The following is an 18,125-nucleotide window of genomic DNA, read 5'->3' on the forward strand; positions in this document are numbered from 1 at the left end:
ATACGGTTCAGCCAGTATCTCACCTGGGGGTTGGGGTCAAAGTGCTGCTGATGGAACATGTAGAACAATGTTTCCCTCAAGTTGCTCTAATCAAGCCTCTGCCTTTTAGACAAAAGCTTCCATGGTCAGAAGAGTTGACATATCCCTCTTGGGGATTAGTAACGCACCATAAAAAAGTCATAAAAAACATATAATTTTTTAACTCACAATTTGATCATTATTCTTATTTTAAAAGAAATAAAATCCTGAGAGAGATGAAAAAAATCTAGTGGAAAATTTATTTAAAAAAATTAAAAAAAAACTGTTTTAGGAGGGAGGTAATTAGGTATTTATTTATTTTGATGGAGGTACTGAGGATTGAACTCAAAACCTCTTGCATGCTAAGCGTGTGCTCTACCACTGAGCTATACCCTCCCCACTAAATTTCCAGAAATAAACAACTCATAAGTTTTAAATTGTGTGCCATTCTGAGTAGCGTGATAAAATCTCACAGCATCCTACTCCATCCTGCCCAGGATCCCCAGCCATTGACAGTGTCTGCTGCTGACAGCCAACTGTTGACATCGTCATGGCTTGATGGTCCAAGATCACCAGAAACAAATGACCCTCCTCTTAACACAAAGTCAGCACAATCAGGTCAATCGTATCCTAATGCTGAGTCACAATTCCTACATCATTCACCTCACTTCATCTCATCCCGTAGCCATTTTATCATCTCATACCCTTACAGAGGTGAGTACAGTCCAACAAAATATTTTTAGAGAGAGGGCGAAAGAGAGACCACATTCACATAACACTTTTTACGGCATATTGTTATAATTATCCTATTTTATCACTAGCTATTATTGTTAATCTCTTATTTTGCTTAATTCATAAACTAAACTTTATCATAGGTCTGTATGTGTAGGAAAAAACATAGTATATACACAGAATTCAGTACTATCCTCAGTTTCAGGTATCCACTGGGAGTCTTGGAATGTATTCCTTGGGACTGGCTGTATCATAGTCTAAGCCACTGATACGGGTGTTGTTCGATGTTGGCATTATCTAGAGGTTTCATGATATGAAAACAACTTAAATTCCTAGATGCCCATCACGGCATATGCATTGATAGAGCGCTTTGGGTTTTGGGGTTTTGTTTTCTGCTAGTTATTATATTTCAGTGAATAACATTTGTATGTATGTATCTCTAGTTCCAGCTTGATCTCTCTTTCAATCAACAGCAATAAAACTAATGTAAATTGAATTCTTCCTTCATGCAGACACTCTGCTAAGTGCTTAACTCACCCCATTCCAGTTAATCCCATCAACAACCTTGTTAAGAAGGAAGGGTGAGGGAACCCAGGTTAAGAGATTGAGTCATGTTTAAACTTTTCCCAGCAAGGATTTGAAATCAGGGCATCAGGCTGCAACACCCTAGCACTTAACTACGTGCTGTGCTGCCAGCTTAGTGCCGGTTCATCCTCAGCACTGGGGTCCCGGCTGGAAGCTGCTCATTTGGGACAATGTGGCTTCCACAGCCTTCTTTAACACAAGTCAGCCCACAAGATGATGACATAGACCTTGATTCTGAGGAGAAGAAGAAACTAGGACAATTGGTAGTTGCACATCTGTGGGGGACTGTCAAGGGTACTTTATGGTCAGGAGGAAATTCTTGAGCCAGAAAAATGTCTATTTTGAACAAAGAATTCACAATGGGGGTTTCTTCCCACCAGTCTCCAAAGGAACATATGGATACCCTCCCAAAGGTAGAAGAAGGAATAAGGTAGAAAGTCTTATAGGAAAAAAGCTCAAGATGAATGAGTCAATATTTTGCATTAAAGGGGTTAGAATGGTGCCTTAGATAGAGTGAGTGCTTTTTAAGCATTTATTAAATGAATGGATGAATGACTTACATGATAAATTTTGAGTTCTAGAAAAAAAAGTTATATTTCCTACCTTCAGTAAAGCAAAATGTCTTACAAATACCATGGAAAGGCGCATATAAATTTAACAGATATTAAGAGAAAAAAAATCAGAATAAAAATTATATAAACTGCAATTGCACTGTGTAAATGTGAACTGTATATATATAAGACATAGAAAATGAGGAATTTGATTTCTTGGAATAAACAGGACTATAGATGAGTTTTCCTTTTATTTAAATATTAATGTTTGAATGTACTTTGAACAGCCATCTTCTGTAGCACTTAGATTATTCTAGTGCTATGTGTGGCTGTATTGGTTTCTTGGCCCAAGACCTAAGCTCCATGCTGGCAGAGTTATCAACTGAATCATCTTCATATTTCCAGTGTGTGGAGCATGGTTAGATACGGTTCATCCACCACGTTGGTTAAATTTGGGTTCTGGCCTCAGACAAAGCTGGGTTGGAGTTCAGAGTTGCTACTTAAAAACAGTGTGACCTGTGACAAATTGCCTAACCTCTGTGAACCTCAATTAACTCATATGCAACATAGGGAAAATAATGAAGTATTTACTTCATACGATTGTTTTAGTGATTAATGAGAGAAATCAAAACAGTTTAATGCCTAACACATAGAGAGCACCCAATACTAACAGTAGTATTATATTTAAGAGTATAATTATTATCACTTTTAACTGCAAGTTGAATTGAGTGATATTGTTAGCACAAATAGACAACATTATTTTAAATGATATTAATGGAATGGTAACTCACTTCATGGTTATAAAAATGTCCGTTAATAGAGGCCCGATGCGTCTGTCTGTCTTTTCTGTCCAACATCGGGGGCTTCATCCTTTTTCTCACCAGGGTTGCTTCGCTCATGGTTCTGTAGAGCAAGGGGGATTCTGGCTCTTTACCTGCAGGAGGCTTCAGAGTGCTACTGTGATAAGATGAATAATCTGGGAAGAATAAAGGTTATAAGCCCAAGTAATTTAGCTGCCCACGTCTTTGCAGCCTGGGTGGATTTGGTTATGTATTTAAAAAGGAATTATGTAGCTAAGCAGTGGACTATAATGCTTTTACACAGAAAATAGTAATGATCTTGTTTAAGAATAGGGCTGTCTGGTGACACGTGTTCCATTTTACCTTGGAATTTTAATTCTATTGTAATTAGAGTATCATCACATAAGCATGTGATATTTTATCTTTCTCTAGCACTGTTGCTTTAATACAAGTAGATTTTTGTTGTATCTTTGGTGCCAAGATATTCGGATTCCCCTGTGTTAGATGAATGTCAAAGGACTAATTAGAAGGATGCTTATATAAAAGATGCCAAAAGGCCATAAAACAAAAATAAGGAAATCCTGGAAGGCCCATCATGTTTGTTATAAAATCTGAGTTGTTATAGAGACAGTAGAGGGGGTTGAGAGTGCTTTGGAAAAAAATAACTAAACACTGGAAGCTGGTGGTAGATTCATGAAGATAATGCCAGCAGGATACCCTGGTTCAGTCTGAAGTCAGCTTGGTAATGTCACCACCCTGGGAACATGAACCCCATCCCCAGCCTCAGACATCAGCTCCTCCTTGGATCTCTATACACTAAATGACAACAAAAATGAAAAATACAAGATATCATGCCTGACACTTTAGGGCCTCAGTAAATGACAGATCCTAATATCCTCATTACTACCACGTCATCGCTATTATGACTATTGATGTCACATGACAGGAGCTGGCATTTTCCACTGGTTTGTCAAGTTTGATTTGAACTCATTTGATGTTCAAGCGGATTTCTTTTTTAAATAAATGCTTGAAACAACCCTATCAAATATAGTGATTCCAGGATATCTGTCTCTTTCTGAAAAGCAATGTTAAATAAATATCTATTAACTAAAATGTTCAACTTCTAAAAAGATGTGGAATTCAGTCTGAAGGGCTTGATCTAACATAAAAAGCTACTGAATATAATAAATAATCCTAATCCTCGGGGAAAATGTTGAACAATCTTCTGTACACAAACTTTATTCAAACCATTAATTCTCCCTAATCTAATAAATCTAAGTGACTTGATATAACTTTAAAAAAATGTTTTTATATAGCAAAGTAAGGTTCTTAAACATCATGTGAGCACTGTAGTGACTTAAGTTAGATGCTCCAAGAGATATATATATATATATATATATATATATATATATTTAAGTACAGAATGAATCCAATAAGTAACACTGTATATAATGTTAAATTTCAGAGAAACATTAGGATTCATGCTTTACATTAGTTAGAAAAATCTCCTCATTAACAAGAGTTTGATACTGACCTTCCTGGGAACCTGTTACTTCAGACACTGGAATCTGAGTCCTGTCCAAATCACTAATACGGTAAAGATCATCAAATTCTCCCCAGCGTGTCATTCCCCTGCAAAGTAATAAATCTTGTAAGTGAGATCAAGTCTATTCATAAAAAGGGCTGTGATGGTTTTCAGATTTACAGTATTAATATAGTACTATGGGCCTCTGTAGGTGGACACATTATGCTAAGTTATAACAATTTTTTATGTTATTAAAATTATATTCATACCAGTGTGGTCAGGATGCATGTTGAATACTTCCTGTACTGATTCTGAGCATATTTTGACACAATAATTCAGTTACACACTGAAACACAAGGTTACATAGATTCTGTAAAACATATGTGCCAATGGAATTAGCAGAAACCAACATAATCCATTCTTATACAGATATCCCACAGTGCTCTTACGAGAGTAGATGCAAATGTGTTTGTTCTGCCAACTTGCAATGAGTTCCTCGTATTCAAAGCACTCTTAGGTAGAGTGATTCTAAATAAGTTACACAGCCTATCTTTCAGGCCCTTGGGCACTATGAAGAATGCAATTTACAAAAGGAGGAAAGTGTATAGAAACTTCTTTTCTGGAAACCATGATTTATATAGGAATACTAACAATTTTCAATGCATTCTAATGCCCAGAATAAATAAAACTGGGCAACTGCTTATCTTTACCAGTTGGGCAACACTTATTTTTATTTTCTTTATCTGGCTTTAGATCAGTTACTTCTCTGTGCATTTATCCTTATCTGTAAAATGAGGGTGATTATAGCATGAGGTAGGATAGGGTTGCTGAGAAGATTAAATGAGTTAATTTGTGTAAAATCCTTGAAAAAGGGCCCAACACATAGTAAGCACTCAATATGTGCTAAAAATTATCATGATCTTCATTGCCATCCTCACCATAACCACCATCATCTGTATCCATTTTATGATGGGCCAGGAGCCACTAGGGATCCAAGATACTCCTGGCTCTCTCCACGGGAAAGGACACTATCATTGCTGGCACCAGTCGTAGTCCTACTAAAAGTCTCTTCCATAATGTTTGTTTTCCTGTGGCCAAAAAACATTCACCCCTAGGGAATATGCGGCATTAATTCTACCCAAATGCCGCTGGTGGCCACAACACAGGTGCTTACCCATACTAGTGATGGGAAATCTGAATAAACAGGATCTTTTTTTCCCCTTGAGCTTTGAATTCCTTTGAAGTCTTTTTTTTTTTTTTTACAACTTTCATATCTTTTGAGCCTCACAATAGCAGCCTTATGAAGGAGATAAGATAATCCTAATGTATTTGTTAATTGATTTTTTTAGGAGGCTCTACTATCCAGAATATAGCCAGTCAAAACAGATGTCTTAAAAGACCAAGCATTACGGGTAATACCTTCAATTCAGAGGAGAACTATTTAGGTTCTGGCTCAGGCTCTAGTTATTCTGTAACTGATAAAATAATCAAGTTTCCCCATTCTATAGATTTAAAAAGAAAGATTGTCATGAAAAGAATGCTAGCAATGGACAGCGTAATAGCAATGGAAAGCGTAATCTAAAAAGGCAAAGCAACCCGATGCTGTTTCCCACGGGGGAAGATGAGGCAGCCCACGTGTGCTAGACCAGTGATGTGCTATAAATTCTTGGTAGTCCTGACCCACTTGACATCTGTCTTCACTTTCTCACAGCTTATGGTGTCACACAAATACAGAGGAACAAACATGGCTAAATATGTTCAGTGTTTGGCCTTTTTCCTCCCTACCATCTTAGGGAAAAAAAAACCACCTGTTTTCATCTCTGGATTGTGTAATTTGTAGTGTCACCACATACAGCGGTGCACATGATTAAGCTTGAGGGCAGTTACCTGGAGTTTTCCAAAGAAAACTGGTTGGAAATTTATGTAATATCAAATAGTTTAACTTGCCCAAGCATGGGGCTGTTAGTATCGCTCTGACCAAGCCTGCAGGATGTACACTATTAGCAAATTGAAACTGTGGGGAGGTTTTCTAATGAGCTACAAAATAAAAAGGAAGTAGAAATTTGATAGACAAATAGAAGGTGGTCACTTCTCTACACATATTGTAAAAAAGGAAAAATACTATTGATGTTATTCAGATGTACACCTGTCCAGTTTCTGCTCTTTATGCTGCTCTGCCATGACTTGTGCACAGCGTGTCAAAGCTGACTTCGGAAAGACATCAGAAACATAAATGAAAACTGGTGCAAACAAACATAGCCTTAAGAAAGGCTGTTTTTCCGGAAGATTTCCAAAACAAAATACTTGGACCAGATATGAGAGAACAAAGAACTGCCCACAGAATTGCTTCCATAAAGGATCACAAGTGATTGCAGATCAAACTGGTTTATTTAAAATTTTTTAACATTCCCATTAAGCTGAGTCAGTGTGACTCATTTCAAAGAGAATAAAACAAACTAGCTTGACAAACTGATGATTTTTCTCCAAGGGTGAGCTGAAAGAAAAGATTGCAGCCCTTCCTGCAGCTGAGTACACAATTGCCACATCTTTCATTCCACATTCACCCACTGGAGATGTTAAATCTGTGATCCTGTGAGAGTAGATGTATAGGTAATGCCCAGAGAAACCCAGAATGGAAAAGGGACCAACAGGATGTGTTGCGGCCTGAGGGAATGGTCCATTTCCTTACGCAATTTCATTCAAAGCTCAGAATTTAAACGAACACCACCATAAGGGTGGCAACAGAGTGAGAGTGTCTAGGATTAGACTGGAGCAAAGTATAATACTAACATGTTATGATTGTGTGCTGATTCCCTATAGTGCTATGCACCCCACTAGGGAATCAGAAGCCATTCCAAATGACGCTACACCTTCCAGCTGAATGTTCAGCTGCTTCCCACAAAGGATTCTTGGCTAATTAACCACAATTGAATCTAATCTTGCTCTTATGTGCAAGAGGAGTGAGATCTTTTTCTGACAATTCTTGCCCAACAGAAAAATCCGATATGCTGCAAGTGTACACTTCACTTCAAATGTTCTCCCAGCAAGTCTCATGACTGTGGCAAAGGGCAAGCGAAGTTTCCTAGGGTAGTCTTTTTTGATTTTAAAGGAGATAATTCCTGTTTGATTCACAGCAATGTTCTGATAAAGAATGAAAAAAGGGCAAATGGATTCCATGGAAGATACATCATGAGACTGTTCATCTCTAATCTGCCATAGAATATGGAAAGACATTAATATAACTTGTCTACCTGGGCTCCTGAAACTCATTCTCAAATTTAGCATTTCTAGGAACAAGTGTTTTGAATTTTAATTTGAGAAATTAAAAAATTATCTTGGGATATCCATTTAAAATTATTACGGCTTTATGTGATAAGTAGCTTACTGCATCTCCTTGACATCTTCTCATAATTTTCCATACTAATCAAGTTTTCATAATTCACATAATTAAAATGCATCAGAAGGAGCTGGCTGCTCAGAAGAATTTGAATTGAGTTCTTAGGTAATATGAAGAATGATAGCTAATTTTTCCTAATTCATATCTTGTACAGTTTCCTAAAATCAGAGCTCAGGGATAATTTCTACTTTTAAATGATGCTCCTAGTCATTTAAGATCATCAGCCCCGTCAATCATCTAGTTCCTGCAGGTGAGAGATGCAGGGCTCTGTCAGGCTGCCTAAGTCTCTGGTCCCTCTTCTGCCCTTTCATACATCCTGGACCCTTTGCCCATCGTTAGCTTGGATAGGAGACTAGTCACATGGTAGCTGGAGACAGTTCACATAACAGAGCAGAGGTAAGTTAACCACCAGGATTCTGTGGACAGCATTCAACACTATATTTTGAGCTTCTTCTTTGTGCTGGGCACTGGGATAAAGATGAATAAGGCATGCCCTTCACCCTTGAGAAGCTCACAGGCTAGAGGGGGAGGCAGGTGCATAAAAATACAATGAACGGCATGCTCTGAAAGTGATACAGAAAAGTTATCAGTGCACCTACTCCAGACGGAAGGGTCACGAAAGGCTTTCTGGATAACATTACAGACCTGAACCTGAAAGGAATGGTGGAGGGGTTGTGCGAATAGGATTTCGAGAAGCAGGTAGACTTCAAGGCAGAGTCAGGAAAGTAAGAAACTTCATGATGTGTAGGGAATTACAAGGTGTTTAGAATTGCTGGAGCGTCACGTTTGAGAAAAACTGGCAACGTGCAAGTCATACAGCAGGACTTCAGTGTTTTCTCCAGAGGAAAAGTGAGGCTTCCTTCAAGATGACTTCTGATTTTCCTTAGTTATGGCCTAAGGTCAGACTGAGGAAAAGGTCCTGGCTGCTCTCTCTCCATCTTCTCCCTAACTAGAACTCATCTAGTCATGGACAGGAGGATGGATGAAGAGAAGGCTTGGTACCTCCACGTATACACAGAAGGAGATGAGTCAGACAGTCAGGATTAAAAAGGAAGGGAAGAAGGGAGAGAGGAGAAGAACAAAAAATTTATATGTATGATTTATTTGGGAATATTTATTAATTTTTCTAAAAATTATAAAGGATAATGAAAATAACAGTGCAACTTACATGTTCAACCCACACAGAAGACTGCTGTGTACATTTATTGCACTTCAAATGCATTTTGTTCTGATCCTGTTCAACAGGACACAGCAATCAGATGGAGCATTAGTTAAGTCTCCTTTCCAGAAAGCAGGAAAAGTCCTTTGTTCCAAGGAGAGGAGAAATTTAAATTTTATCCCTGTTTCTTTTGGCAACAAGGCCAGGGCTAAAGAAATCTTGCCTTTCCGTTTTGTCTTTTCTAGTGAAAGAATGCAGTCTTCCCGGAAAGGAGGAATGTGGAGAGAGGACAGAGCACGGACTCTGGAGCCCAGAGACCTGAGGTCCAGTCCAGCTCTGCGCGTGGTATCAGATCTTGCACAAATTACCTAACCTCTCAGAGCCCTGGTTTCTGAACACCTACTTCCTTGAGTTGTTGGGGGATTAGATGAGACGGTATTTAAGCTTCAGAGCTTTCATCCTCAAGAATGCACACAATAAAGGTAAACACAAAGATCGTTTTCTAAGGACTGAAAACCATAAAAGATAGCTCACCTTTTGGAAAAGACGTCTGGTGACTTGAGCACAGTGAAAGAAGGGATTTGCTTCTCATCTTGTATTTTCAGCTGTATAGGCCGTTTTACTCCCCAGAAAATGTCCAACATTCCTTCAACAATTAGTTTGCCATCTTCAGTCTAGGGAAGAAACCAATCATCTCAAACATTTTTTTTGTACTATTTATGGCGGGTAAATGTTTTAACTGAAATGTAGAAATGAAATCTGTAAGACATCTTAACTGATAAAAAATAAATCCCCAGATGGGATTGTTTGGCTTTTAAATTTATGTACCAATCAATTCTATTTTTGAAACATTCTTTTATTTTTGAAAGCAGCTCTATCCAGCAAAGTAAGTCACAATGGTAATGAAATGTCCACCAGAGGGCATAGTATGCTAAAGTGCTTTCTGAACTCTCGATTCTTCAATTAAGTAGAAATTTAATTCTCTAATTCTATTTAATTTAAAATTAAAGCAGAATTAAAAACTGTACTAAAGTAGAAATCAGAAGAACAGCTACTGATACTCGTTTAGTGGCTGTTTTCTCATTTCTGAACAGGAAAATTTTAGCTCACAATGTTACGCAGAACAAGTAAAATAATGTATGTAAAAACAGTGTAAAAAGCATAACAAATTATATTTTTGAAAAAAATTTTAAAAATTCAGTAGCACTTGAATAATCTTTTAAGCTGAAAATGAAACATAAGAAGGAAATTCCATACAAACAAAGAAAAATCAATAAACAGGATTAAACATTTACTTAGTCTGTGGATGTAAATATATATTTTTAATTAAAGTATAGTTAGTTACAATGTGTCAATTTCTGGTGTGCCACATAATGTCCCAGTCATATATATATATATATATATATATATATATATATATATATATATTCATTCATTCTCATTAAAGGTTATTACAAGTATTGAATATAGTTCCCTGTGCTATACAGAAGAAATTTGGTTTTTATATATAGTAGTTAATACTTGCAAATCTCAAACTCCCAAATTTATCCCTTCTCATTGCCTTTCCCCTGCTAGCTGTAACATTGTTTACTATGTCTGTGAGTCTGTTTCTGTTTTGTAGATGAGTTCATTAGTGTCTTTTCTTTTTTTAGATTCCACATATGAGTGATATTATATAATATTTTTCTTTGTCTTTCTGGCTTGCTTCGCTTAGAATGACGATCTCCAGGTCCATCCATGTTGCTGCAAATGGTATTATTTTATTTTATTTTATTTTATTTGGCTGAGTAGTACTCCATTGTACATATACCACAACTTCTTTATCTGGTCATCTGTCAACAGACATTTAGGTTGCTTCCATGTCTTGGCTATTGTAAATAGTGCTGCTATGAACATTGGGGTGAATGTATCTTTTTGAAATAGAGTTCTCTCTGGATATATGCCCAGGAGTGGGATTGCTGGATCATATGGTAACTCTATTTTTAGTTTTTTGAGGAATCTCCATACTGTTTTCCATTACAATGGCTGCACGAAACTACATTCCCATCAACAGTGTAGGAGGGGTTCCCTTTTCTCCACAGCGTCTCCAGCATTTATCATTTGAGGACTTTTGAATGATGGCTATTCTGACTGGTGTAAGGTGATACCTCATTGTAGTTTTGATTTGCATTTCTCTGATAATTAGCCATATTGAGCATTTTTTCATGTGCTTATTGGCCATTTGTATGTCTTCATTGGGGAAATGTTTGTTTAGGTCTTCTGCCCATTTTTGGATTGGTTTGTTTGTTTTTGTTATCAAGTTTTATGAGCTGTTTATATATTCTGAAAATTAAACTGTTGTCAGTCACATCATTTGCAAATATGTTTTCGCATTCTGAAGGTGGTTTTTTTGTTTTGCTTATGGTTGCTTATGGTTTCCTTTGCTGTGCAAAAGCTTATAAGTTTAATTAGGTCCCATTTGTTTATTTTTGTTTTTATTTCTATTGCCTGGGTAGACTGCCCTAGGAGAACATTGCTAAGATTCATCCAAAGAGTGTTTTGCCCATGTTTTCTTCTAGGAAGTTTATAATGTCTTATCTCACATTTAAGTCTTTAAGCCATTTTAAGTTTATTTTTGTGTGTGATGTGAGGGAGTGTTCTAACTTCATTGATTCACATGCTGCTGTCCAATTTTCCCAACACCATTTGCTGAAGAGATTGTCTTTTCTCCATTGTGTATAGTCTTGCCTCCTTTGTCAAAGATTAATTGACCAAAAGTTTGTTGGTTTATTTCTGAGGTCTCTATCTGTTCCACTGATCCGCATGTCTGTTTCTGTACCAGTATTACACTGTTTTGATGACTGTTGCTCTGTAGTATTGTCTGAAGTCTGGGAGGATTATTCCTCCAGGTTCATTCTTTTGCTTCTGCTATTTTTTAAAAAAATTGAAGTACAGTTGATTTTCAATGTTATATTACTTTCTGGCATACTGGTACTCTCCACAGCCTTTATCATCATCTAATATACTACACATTTTGCTTTTTTGTTTTTTCAACTAAAAACGTAAGCAGCAGGAAGGCAAGACATTCTGTCTAGTTTCTTCATTGCTATATCTCTAGCTTTTAGAACAGTGTCTGGCATATGGTATACAATAAATATTTGTTAATTAATCAGAGATTAAGAAAGGTACATGTTATTCTCCATGGACCTCCCCCCTTGAACAGTATCCATCACTGTAGGTAAGTCAGAGACTTGGAAAATTTTGGAATTCTAACTTTAATGGTGGTGAGTAAAGATGGACAGATTTTCTCACTGTATAGTTTACTTCATACAATTTTGAAATATTATGTAACACATAAGACATTATTTTAAAAAATAAAGTGATGTAAACTGAGCACTGATTCACCAAATAGGGCAGAATGTGCTTCAGCTTGTATTTTCATAAAAATTCAAACATTTTCCTAAAGGAAACTAACTTAATATAATGAATTTTGTGGAAACTATTCACATTCCTTTTTTATTCTGCAACATTTTATTAAAGTTTTGATTTTTCCTAAATTTTATACTTTCACAATTACATATATTAGAGATCTAAGATATAGGACAGTATTGAAATAGTTTAAAGTTAGATCCTCTTCTTTATAAAGGGGTTAGTTATTTCCTACTTCTGCATATTACCACATTTGAAAAGGTGTTTGAAATATTCAATCAAGCTAAATCACTTAATCTCCCTAGTAAAGGCTAGAGTGGTTTGTAAATTTCCTTCTGTCCCAACTGCTGATTTAAGTTGTCAATGTTGTACCACCATATCTGAAGATCTGAAACCTAGGGAAAAAGTTCTAATGTTCCCTGGGACCAGGAAGATATTGTAAAGATGTGAAGTGAGCCCCATTAGAAAACAAGACTGAGTGGAGAATGAGGCATTAAAAAAATAATAATAAGGCCAGTTTCTACAGTAGCCTGCCAGTTGCACCCTTAAAAAATGCTTTCTAGACTCAGGACTTTGCTGAATTGTTTAACATTTTAAAACTGTTTCTCTAATGTTTTAAAATTTGTTATTATTATGACATAGTACACATTCATTTGAATCTAACTCATTCATTTTTGACAACCAAATCAAACGACAGCTATGTCATAATTTATTTGAATAGTCTTTCATTGTTTGGGACTGAAGATATCTTCAAAATTTTTTTCCATTATAAATGATATCACCATGAATATCCTTCTATATGTATCTGGTACATTTGTAAGAAAATTCTAGGTTAGATTTCTAGAGAAATTGCTGTTCAAAAGATATTCATATCCTGTTTTCAAAGTAGAAAGCAAATATGTCATCAAAATTATTTTAAAATGTTTTCCTATTCCAAAGAAGCTTAGTAAGTCACAGATGTTCCAGGACTGGGATTTTGTGATACAATCTAAAAATACGAATCATGATCAAGTTAAAGATCATGTTTAATTGTTTCTCCCAGACCATTTGTGCTGCTGGGCTGTGGACTCCAACTTACCCTGACTCCTCTGTGCTTTTACGGATTTTCTTTTTCCTGTGACTCAAACTCAAACTATACTGCATGTCTTTGACAGACCTACCTGTCCATATACAATATGCAGGTTTTTCTGGTTCTTATAAAAGATGTTATAGGTCTTCAATAAAGAATTAAGTTGTTCCCTAAAAAAAAAAAAAAAAAAAAGCATTACATTCAGTTAGAATTAGTCTTAGGCTCTTTGATGGTAAAAGGCAATAATGATGCTTTCAGTTCATAAATGTATGAGACAGAAAGACATAGTTCACTGGAATCTTTACTGTTCTGTCATTTTAACATAGGCCATTGAAAGCTGAAGCCTTCTTAGGACCTCAACAAATGCTGAAGGTGCTAATTTATAAATAAATAACTGAAGAAAGGAAAATGACTACAGACAGAAGTAGTGAGGAGAGTGTTCTATAGCAGGAGGCAGTCATAAAACAGACTTTGTTTCACATTCCTTTTTTATTTTGCAACATTTCATCAACCTAAGTTAAGCCCCTCCCTAGTATACACCTGAGATTGTTCCTCCCACTGGGGATGCAGCAATGTTCAGGAATGGTCATTGCTCCTAGCATCTCACCCTTTGTGGTAGATGGGCTCTAGCAGTGGGAACACTGGTTCCTGCCATCTCTCCTTCTGTGCCACCACAGCTAAAGATGCCTGTCTCACCTTCCCTGCTGGTCCAAGCTATCTTCTCACACCTGGATTATTGCATCAGTCTCCTAACAGACTCCCCATATCTGTTGTCTATTCTCAACAGCAGGAGCTTATTTTCATGAAAACCTGATCATCTCTCTCCTTTGCTCAAAACTTTCCAAATATCTTCTCATTATTAGAATAAAAGCCAATAGCTTCATTGTTAGAATGAAGCCAATGACTTCCAAGGCCAGTTGTGATCTGGTCGCTGTTACACCTTCCATCCCATTTTTACTTCTCTCCTCCACTCACTACTCCTTGACGTTCCTTGAGCATTCTGGGAACATTCTCACCTCCCGGTCTTCATACTTGTTGGCCCTTCTGCCCAGAAGGATCTCCCTGCACCATCACACTGTTATGCATTCATTTTCTTTAACTACTCCAAGGAGACCTTCTTGACAACCCAATCTGAGTCTGTCTTCTCCCAGCATTCATCTCCCACTTTCCTCCTTACCTCCGCCCTTTGGTCACCTTGTATGTATTTTACTTATTTATCTTATGTTGTCTCCCCCGCTAGACTGTACCTCCAAGATTACAGGCATGCTTGTGTGTTTTGTTCATGCTATGTTTTGTGTGCCTGGAAGAGAGACTGGCATGTCCTAAGAAGTCAACAAATACTGGTTGATTGAAATGATCAGAAAAATTCTTATTTCTAAAACAAAACAAAAATCAGACAAAGAATGGAAAGCCTTTTTTGTATAAGCAATTTTATGGGGGAGAAATCTTATATTAAACTTTCAAATATATCAATCACTAAAATCCCTTTGATCCTCAATATCTGTCTTCCTCCCATAAGAATACTGGCTCCATGAGGGGAGGAGATTTTGTCTATTTTATTCATTGCTATCTTCCCAGAGCTTAGAGCAGACTTGCTCCTAGTAGGCTCTGATTCAATCCACATTTATACATCCCAAATGACAGAATTCGTGTATATTGATTTTTATGTTTGAGATCATGTAAACATACTTTGCATTTGACTTTCCCACTTGTAATTCTTAATGTGCACATTTCCAAGGATCAACACTCTCCACACCAACACCACATTAAAAGAAAATTCTACAGAATTCCTCCACGCTATTGTTCCAGTTCCCAATTGACTTACTTTAGAATTTCAGTGTTAGTGAATATTTCTGTTCTAAATATCACTGGGCACATGAAGGATTTTGCTTCATTGAAGTCATTTCTGTGGGATAGTTTCTAAAAATTAACGTACTGGTAAAAAGCATGAACACTTTTATCCCTCTCATTATTGGGTGCCAGGGAAGCAAACGGAAGTTTCCAGGTCACTTGGGATGCGACTCCTGATATGCTGAGCTGGGAGAGTTGTTATTAAAGCAGATGGACTTTTACATAATCTTATTCCCTCAGCTTCTGTTTCTAATAAAACTGCACGACAAGGTAGGGTACAAGTATCCTTCGAAGTATTTACCTCAGAACTATGTTTAATTAGAAAGGTTATTCTCTGGAAACAAGCTACTTAGAAAATGTTTCTTTATCTGAACAGAACCCGACTAAATATTTCTCCGTAGAAATAAGTCTCCAGATGACCTAGGGAGTCAGCAAACTCTGGTCCCAGGCCACCTGTTTTTATAAATAAAGTTTTATTGGCACATAGCCACACCAATTTGCTTGCTTATTGTCTGTAGCTGCTTTCCTTCTATGACTGCAGAGTTGAGTAGTGGTGACACAAACCATATGGCCCACAAAGCCTCAAATATTTATTATCTGGCCCTTTACAGAGGTTGTTGGCCAATCCATAGAGCATGTGTAATGCAGGGTAGCTGAATATTATGGCAGTCTTCCATATTTTCTTACCACAGGCAGGATCTTTCTGGCTATCAATGGCACTTTGAAAGATTTTGGAATGCGGAAGATGAGTAGAGTTCACTAAAATAGTGTGGGGATAAAATTAGGTACATTAAATGGTACAATAAAGTGAGGAATTTTCTGGTGAATGCATTCCAAGTATTAAAACATCATCACATTTTAATCATATGTACCTTACCAGAGGAACGTCCGAAGATGATTGGTTTATGTACCTAATGAAACAATAGATCCAACAGAATACTGGGGATAAATTATAGCCTGCAACATTCTAATTTGACTTGTTGTTGTTAGGGGCACAGGGAGCTGAAGAGTTATTGTCAAGTTATTGTCAAAGTTATTGTCAAATCGACATCTGCTGACTGCTGCACAATTTGTCCTCTAACAGAAGACCTGCCCTAATGGTCATTCATTCATTCATTTGTTGTGTGAGCTCACAAGAGGCCTCAGTCGGACTCTGAGGGTGGGTGAGAGCTTCAAGGAACAGATGCTGCCTGTGGTGCACTTCGGAGGGGAAAGATTAAGCAAGAAGAATGTGAAGAGCTTACGAGGCAAGGAAAATATTAACAAAGACATTTGAGATATTGCTATAGTTCTATTTGGGAGAAAGCTCAAAGAATTGGGATTCTAAGAGCAGAGCATGTAAAATGGGGATTGGTGAGTGATGAAGAAGCAGGCAGGAACCTTGTAAACCACACTGCAGGCAATGGGCAGTTACTGGAGGTTCAGGTGAGAGGAAGATATGATACTCCTAAGGGCCACCAGGGGGCTTAAGACAGACTTAGGACAGAACAACATGGAGGCAGCAAGATGAGTGGAACCACTACAGTGGTACTCGGGTAGAGGGTAAAGGCTATGTTCTGTGGAAAGGCGATCAGAAGTCCCTCATATATAGAAGAATTTGAAGTCTAGAAAAGACCTAAAATAAATATAGGAATTATTTGGTTTAAGAGATCCAAAGGCAGTCACTAAAATGTTATCTAGGCAGCCCGCAGTCAGGAAAGGGGACATTGATTTAATATATGTGGTGACTTGGCAATGGTAAGTGTAACAGAGTCTCTTAGGACCTACTTAAATGTTCCCTATGGGCCTCCCTACCTCATAAACAAGGGGGGAACATCATCTGTGTATCTTTCCCTCTCAGCCCCGTAGAGCCTCACCCACCTAGACCAGACTGCTTGGCAACTGTTCAATTGCCCTAAATATTCAATTGCCAAAAGCTATAAAATGGATGATAAGAAATGGATTCCATATCCAGTCTTCTCAGTCTACAAATTTTTGATGTCTGGAAGCCACAGGGACACCCAAGAAGTCGACACAATACAAACAGCCTATATACTTTATGTGTGATACATAAATTGATTTCCTAAGAGCTTGTTTTTGGGGAACATGAGATACTATATCATAATATATAAAACAAGGATTTAAAAAAATATTATCACACAGTATATAACATGAATAGTGTTTTTAACAAAACTAAGGGATAACAAACTTCCATAAAAATGGTAATTCTAACTAGACGAACGCATAGAATCATAAACTTCCCCAGGATAGAAACTGGCAACGCACATTGGCAGTGCAGAGAGAGGATTCTGATAGATGCCAATGGACACCCAGAATTATCCATTATGGCTCCCGGATGAGCGCTAATCAGGGAGAGACTTAACACAGGGGCGATAGGTGTAGGGGAAGGATGCCAGGGCCCCTCTTCCTTTAAGGTTCCCTGTTCCTTTAAGGCTCCTGGCTCAGTTTTAATGAGTAATAGTGGACCCAGAGCTGACTGTAAAATTCTTAGGTGTACTTTGCACTTTGTGGTCTGAATTGCATCTGCTCAGCAGATGGGAATTACCCACATTCTGACGTCTGTTGTGAATAATGGACTTAGCAAAGAATGAGTTCCTCAGTCTTACCACGCTATTTGGCTGGCTGGAAGAAAACATTTATTTGATTTTATAAACTGTGATATGCATGGACACTGGACAGTGTGATGGGTAGAAGTGATTATGCTCTGCGTCGATAGAACGTCAAGTTTTAGTTACCATACCAATTCTCTCATTTTGGTAATTTACAGCATAATGAAGTGGATGTCTCATCCCTTTCCTGGAAACAAAACAAACAAACAAACAAAAAAACCCACAAAAGAAAACAGAACAAAAAAGCCCTGTCTCACTCTTTACTAAGTGATTCTTACAAGTTGGACCTAATAAAGGCAAGTCAGAAACACTGCTGTATGTTGTAGCCGAGCACAAACTTCAGAGACTACCACATGACACAAAATAAACTTCAGTGGAAAACACAACCCAGTGTGGTTCACCATAGGTGTCTTTGGCCATG

At 37.4% G+C, this 18,125-nt stretch overlaps 1 protein-coding gene across 5 annotated transcripts in view; it reads right to left on the reverse strand.

Moving 5' to 3' along the window:
* RASSF6 (Ras association domain family member 6) overlaps nucleotides 1-18,125 on the reverse strand; it is a 48,328-nt gene that overhangs the window by 6,706 nt on the left and 23,497 nt on the right. For all 5 annotated transcript variants that reach the window (XM_074345011.1, XM_010969345.3, XM_074345002.1 and 2 more), the window contains 4 exons: nucleotides 13,336-13,414; nucleotides 9,302-9,441; nucleotides 4,221-4,318; nucleotides 2,678-2,862 (listed from right to left, as the gene is read on the reverse strand). In XM_074345011.1, the coding sequence (XP_074201112.1) occupies nucleotides 2,678-2,862; nucleotides 4,221-4,318; nucleotides 9,302-9,441; nucleotides 13,336-13,414 (502 nt within the window). The remainder of the gene's footprint in view (nucleotides 1-2,677; nucleotides 2,863-4,220; nucleotides 4,319-9,301; nucleotides 9,442-13,335; nucleotides 13,415-18,125) is intronic.

Source organism: Camelus bactrianus, chromosome 2 (genome assembly GCF_048773025.1).
Source record: "Camelus bactrianus isolate YW-2024 breed Bactrian camel chromosome 2, ASM4877302v1, whole genome shotgun sequence".
In the NCBI taxonomy this organism is placed as follows: Eukaryota; Metazoa; Chordata; class Mammalia; order Artiodactyla; family Camelidae; genus Camelus; species Camelus bactrianus.